Source organism: Cherax quadricarinatus, chromosome 45 (assembly GCF_038502225.1).
Source record: "Cherax quadricarinatus isolate ZL_2023a chromosome 45, ASM3850222v1, whole genome shotgun sequence".
Taxonomy (NCBI): Eukaryota; Metazoa; Arthropoda; class Malacostraca; order Decapoda; family Parastacidae; genus Cherax; species Cherax quadricarinatus.
The window spans coordinates 3,908,513-3,914,512 of record NC_091336.1 but is presented as its reverse complement, the minus strand read 5'-3'; the positions used below and the strand labels follow the sequence as shown (position 1 = coordinate 3,914,512).

The following is a 6,000-nucleotide window of genomic DNA, read 5'->3' as shown; positions in this document are numbered from 1 at the left end:
TAATTGAAAAGAAATTAGACCTTAAGTGCCTCCTGGTATTAGACAGTGCTCCTGGTCATCCTTCAGACGTGGCAGAGCGACTTTCTGCGGAAATGAGCTTCATTAAGGTCAAGTTTTTGCCTCCTAATACCAATCCTCTCCTGCAGCCCATGGACCAGCAGGTCATTTCCAACTTCAAGAAACTGTACACAAAAGCTATGTTTGAAAGGTGCTTTGTAGTGACCTCAGAAACTCAGTTGACTCTAAGAGAGTTTTGGAGAGATCACTTTAGCATCCTCAATTGTGTAAACATTATAGGTAAGGCTTGGGAGGAAGTGACTAAGAGGACCTTGAACTCTGCTTGGAAGAAACTGTGGCCATAATGTGTAGACAAAAGGGATTTTGAAGGGTTTGAGGCTAACCCTGGGAATCCTATGCCAGTTGAGGAATCCATTGTGGCATTGGGGAAGTCCTTGGGGTTGGAGGTTAGTGGGGAGGATATGGAAGAGTTGGTGGAGGAGGACAATGAAGAACTAACCACTGATGAGCTGCTAGATCATCTTCAACAGCAAGAGGCCACACCTGAGGAAACTGCTTCAGAGGAGGGGATAGAGAAATTGAGGAAGTTGCCTACTTCAAAGATTAAGGAAATGTGTGCAATGTGGCTTAAAGTGCAATCCTTTTTTGATGAAAATCACCCTGACACAGCTATTGCAAGCCGTGCTGGTGACTATTATACTGACAATGTTGTGAAACACTTTAGGAATGTCATATAGGAACAGGAGGTACAGGTCTCTATGGACAGATATGTTGTGCGACAGAAGTCCAGTGACTCTCAAGCTGGTCCTAGTGGCATTAAAAGAAGAAGGGAAGTAACCCTGGAAAAGGACTTGCCACCTCAAGTCCTAATGGAAGGGGATTGCCCTTCTAAACACTAACACCATCAACACTCTCCCCTCCTCCCATCCCATCAATCATCACCAGATCTTCAATAAAGGTAAGTGTCATGTAACTGTGCATGTCTTCTTCAGTTTGTGTGTATTAAAATTAATATTTCATGTGGTAAAATTTTTTTTTTGTTCATACTTTGGGGTGTCAGGATCGGATTAATTTGATTTCCATTATTTCTTATGGGGAAAATTAATTCACCTAACGATAATTTCGCCTTACGTTGAGCTCTCAGGAATGGATTAATAGCGTTAGGCGAGGGTCCACTGTACTACAGTACAGTACTACTGACAGTTTTGCCTGCCTTGAAAGGGGCTGTTAGGGTTCAGCAATATTCCAACCTAGAGGGAACAAATGATTTAAAGAAAATCATAATCTTGGCATCTCTATTGTTGAAGGTTCTCACTGTCCATCCTGTCATTTTCTAGCAGATGTGGTAGATACATTTCTGTGATATTTGAAAGGGAAATTTTCTGTCATTATCACTCCCAGGTCCTTCACATTAGTTTTTTGCTCTGTTGTGTGGATGGAATTTGTTTTATAGTCAGATTCAGTTTATATTTCCCTGAGTTTTCTATAACAGAGTATTTGAAATTTGTTTTCATTGAACTTCATATTGTTTTCTGCAGCTTATTTAAAGATTTGGTTAATGTCCACTTGGAGATTTTTCAGTGTCTTTCATGGATGACACTGTCATGAAAATTTGGGTATCATAAACAAAGGAGGACATGGTGCTGTGGCTTACATCTCTGTTTATGTCAGATATGGGGATGAGGAAGAGGATGGGAGTGAGTACTGTACCTTGTGGAACAGAGATTTTCACTGTAGCAGCCTCTGACTTTACTCTGTTTACTATTACTCTTTATGTTCTGTTTCTTAGGAAGTTATAGAAGAGTATGTTCCATCATCCTATTCACATATAAAAGTAAATTCTGGTGTCTTTGCCTGGGTATTTGAATTACATGTGCATTATTCAAAATTGAACATGAGCATTGGGGACTGAATCTGGTGAAAAGCAAGGTCAGCTGCCTGTCCACTTAAGAAAAATTAACTCCTATAAGCACATTATTTTATATAGTTTCTTTATTAACACATCTACCATTTATTCACCAAGGCAGGGTGACCCAAAAAAGAGGAAACACTTTAATCATCATTTACTCCATTACTGCCTTGCTGGAGGTGTGTCTGCAATACAGTTAAAAATCAGCAACATATCAACACCTCCAGGACTCAAGTCCAGCTGCCAGTTTCCCTGAATCTCTTCATAAATGTTACTATGCTCACACTCCAATAGCATGTCAAATCATAAAAACCATTCATCTCCATTTGCTCCTATCTAACACACTCATGCACATTTGGTGGGAATCCAAGCCCTTTGCATGTAAAACTACCTTTATCCCCTCCCTCCAGCCTTTCCTAGGACAACTCCTACCCTGTCTTCCTTCCACTGCAGATTTATATGCCTCCCTTCTGCCCTCTGGATAATACTTTTAGAAACCCTGCACCTCGTTCTGATCTCCAAGCTACAGATTCTCTGCATTATATTCACACCGCACATTGCCCTCAGACACGACATCTCCACAGCCTCCAGCCTTCTCCTTGTTGCAACATTCACCACCCATGCATCACACCCATATAAGAGTACTGATACCACTACATTTTCATACATTCCCCTCTTTGCTTCCATGTCTAATGTTATTTGTGTATTTAATATTCATATATTATATTTTCAGATTTCCTGGATTTGTTCCCTGGGCATAAATTGAAAGATGGACCACTTTCTGTCGTGACTTTAAGTCAGAAGACCCAACATGATATGAGTAGCTGGTCCGTAGATATGGAACTAGAGCGAGACGAGCTTATCGAATATGTAAGAAATGTTTCAATTTATGTTTGTTGTATATAGATAGTGATGGGAAATGTGCAAAGATATATTAGTATCCTTTTATGTGAATATATCATCCCTCATTCACATCAGTATTCACTTCTCTGACCCCAGCAAGGATTATCACACACATTAGGCTTGGCAAGTGGCCCCCTGCACCTTCTGTGGCTAAAAATTGGCTAAATATGGCCAGGATTTCCTGGGAACTTCATAAAACTCTGAACTCCAGTCAGCATTTAAAACTTAACAGCTTGGGAAGGTAGAGGAAACTGTGGGCTTCATAGAGCTCCTTGCAAGAAATGCATTTTTCAAGTTGAAATGTTTTTCTTTGGTTGCATCCTGTAAGTAGGCCCACTAGGGACTGTACCAAAAGCACCATAAAACTGAAGGAGGCACCTGCTACTCAGTGGCAGAATCCCATGGGACTGGTCATCTTCAAGGGTGTCTTGATGCTGGTGAAGTGCTGTTATTCTGAGTAATTGAAGCTGCTTTCCCCTTCCTTGGATCAACCCTGATTGCCTTCCATTCCCCAGGCACAGTGTCCCTCATGGGCTTTGCACTTTCTCATAAATATAACAATGGTAGTGGTCATGCAGACTGTAGGCAGACCAAGTGAGAGAGAGAGAGAGAGAGAGAGAGAGAGAGAGAGAGAGTGTGTGTGAGAGTGAGAGTGAGAGTACTCACCTATTTGTACTCACCTATTTGTGGTTGCAGGGGTCGAGTCATAGCTCCTGGCCCCGCCTCTTCACTGATTGCTACTAGGTCCTCTCTCTCCCTGCTCCATGAGCTTTATCATACCTCGCCTTAAAACTATGTATGGTTCCCGCCTCCACTACTTCACTTTCTAGGCTATTCCACAGCTTGACTACTCTATGACTGAAGAAATACTTCCTAACATCCCTTTGATTCATCTGAGTTTTCAACTTCCAATTGTGACCTCTTGTGTCTGTGTCCCATCTCTGGAACATCCCGTCTTTGTCCACCTCGTCTATTCCGCACAGTATTTTATATGTCGTTATCATGTCTCCCCTGACCCTCCTGGCCTCCAGTGTCGTCAGGCCGATTTCCCTCAACCTTTCTTCGTAGGACAATCCCCGTAGCTCTGGCACTAGTCTTGTTGCAAACCTTTGCACTTTCTCTGATTTCTTGACGTGCTTGACTAGGTGTGGATTCCAAACTGGTGCTGCATACTCCAGTATGGGCCTGACGTAAATGGTATACAGAGTCTTGAACGACTCCTTACTGAGGTATCGGAATGCTATCCGTAGGTTTGCCAGGCGCCCGTATGCTGCAGCAGTTATCTGATTGATGTGCGCCTCAGGAGATATGCTCGGTGTTATACTCACCCCCAGATCTTTTTCCTTGAGTGAGGTTTGCAGACTTTGGCCATCTAAACTATATTGTGTCTGCGGTCTTCTTTGCCCTTCCTCAATCTTCATGACTTTGCATTTGGCGGGGTTAAACTCAAGGAGCCAGTTGCTGGACCAGGCTTGTAGCCTGTCCAGGTCTCTTTGTAGTCCTGCCTGATCCTCATCCGATTTGATTCTTCTCATTAACTTCACATTGTCCGCAAACAAGGACACTTCTGAGTCTATCCCTTCTGTTATGTCATTCACATATACCAAGAACAGCACAGGTCCTAGGACTGACCCCTGTGGAACCCCGCTTGTCACAGGCGCCCACTTTGACACTTCGTCACGTACCATGACTCGTTGTTGCCTCCCTATAAGGTATTCTCTTATCCATTGCAGTGCCTTTCCTGTTATGTGTGCCTGATCCTCTAGCTTTTGCAGTAACCTCTTGTGAGGAACTGTGTCAAAGGCCTTCTTGCAGTCCAAAAAAATGCAGTCGATCCACCCCTTTCTCTCTTGTCTTACTTCTGTCACCTTGTCATAAAACTCTAATAGGTTTGTGACACAGGATTTTCCCTCCCTGAAACCATGCTGGTTGTCAATTATACACTTGTTTCTTTCCAGGTGCTCCACCACTCTCCTCCTGATGATCTTCTCCATGACCTTGCATACTATACACGTTAGTGATACAGGTCTGTAGTTTAGTGCCTCATGTCTGTCTCCCTTTTTAAAAATTGGGACTACATTTGCCATCTTCCATACCTCGGGGAGTTGCCCAGTTTCAAATGATGTGTTGAAGATCTTTGTTAATGGTACACACAATGTCTCTGCTCACTCTTTAAGGACCCACGGAGAGATGTTGTCTGGTCCCACCGCCTTTGAGGTGTCAAGTTCGCAAAGCAGCTTCTTCACCTCCTCCTTGGTTATATGTACCTCATCCAGCACTTGCTGGTGCACCCCCCTGCTCTGATTTCCTGAGGTCCTACTGGTTTCCACTGTAAATACTTCTTTAAATCTTGTGTTGAGCTCCTGACATACCTCCCGGTCGTTTCTTGTGAATTCCCCATCACCCTTCCTCAGTCTGATTACCTGGTCCTTGACTGTTGTTTTCCTCCTGATGTGGCTGTACAAGAGCTTTGGGTCAGTCTTGACTTTCGATGCTATGTCATTATCGTATTGCCTCTGAGCCTCCCTTCTTATCTGTGCATATTCGTTTCTGGCTCTTCAGCTAATCTCTTTATTTTCCTGAGTTCTCTGTCTTCTGTACCTTTTCCATCCTCTAGTACACCTAGTTTTTGCCTCCCTACACCTTTGGGTGAACCAAGGACTCGTTCTGTTCTTCCCATTATTTCTGTTTCCCTTGGGAACAAACCTCTCCTCTGCCTCCTTGCATTTTGTTGCCACATAGTCCATCATTTCTTGTACTGGTTTTCCTGTCAGTTCCCTCTCCCACTGAATGTCTTGAAAGAAGTTCCTCAAGCCTGAGTAGTTCCCCCTTTTGTAGTTTGGTTTTTCCCACCCTATTCCTGCTGCTCTCTCCACTTGGAGCTCAACTATGTAGTCGAAGCACAAAACCACATGATCACTAGCTCCCAGGGGCCTTTCATACATGATATCCTTGATGTCAGAACTACTCAAGGTGAATACAAGGTCCAGTCTTGCTGGTTCATCCTCGTGCTCACTCGCTGGGATACCTCCGGTAGAGTGGGTAGAGGTCTCACATCCTCTCTCTCTGGTAGTGTCTCTAACATGTTGATGCATGAGGTTTTCCAGTACCACATCCATCATCTTGGCTCTCCATGTTTCGGGACCCCCATGGGGCTCCAGATTTTCCCA

The 6,000-nt window shown here is 43.6% G+C and overlaps 1 protein-coding gene across 1 annotated transcript in view; it reads left to right on the top strand.

Moving 5' to 3' along the window:
- Positions 1 to 2,660: 2,660 nt before the first annotated feature.
- Positions 2,661 to 6,000, top strand: part of LOC128705958 (cobalamin trafficking protein CblD) — a gene marked incomplete at its 5' end in the record, with an annotated part of 65,081 nt that continues 61,741 nt past the window's right edge. Inside the window, 1 exon segment of the mRNA XM_070094270.1 lies at positions 2,661 to 2,797. Within this exon segment, the coding sequence (XP_069950371.1) occupies positions 2,661 to 2,797 (137 nt within the window).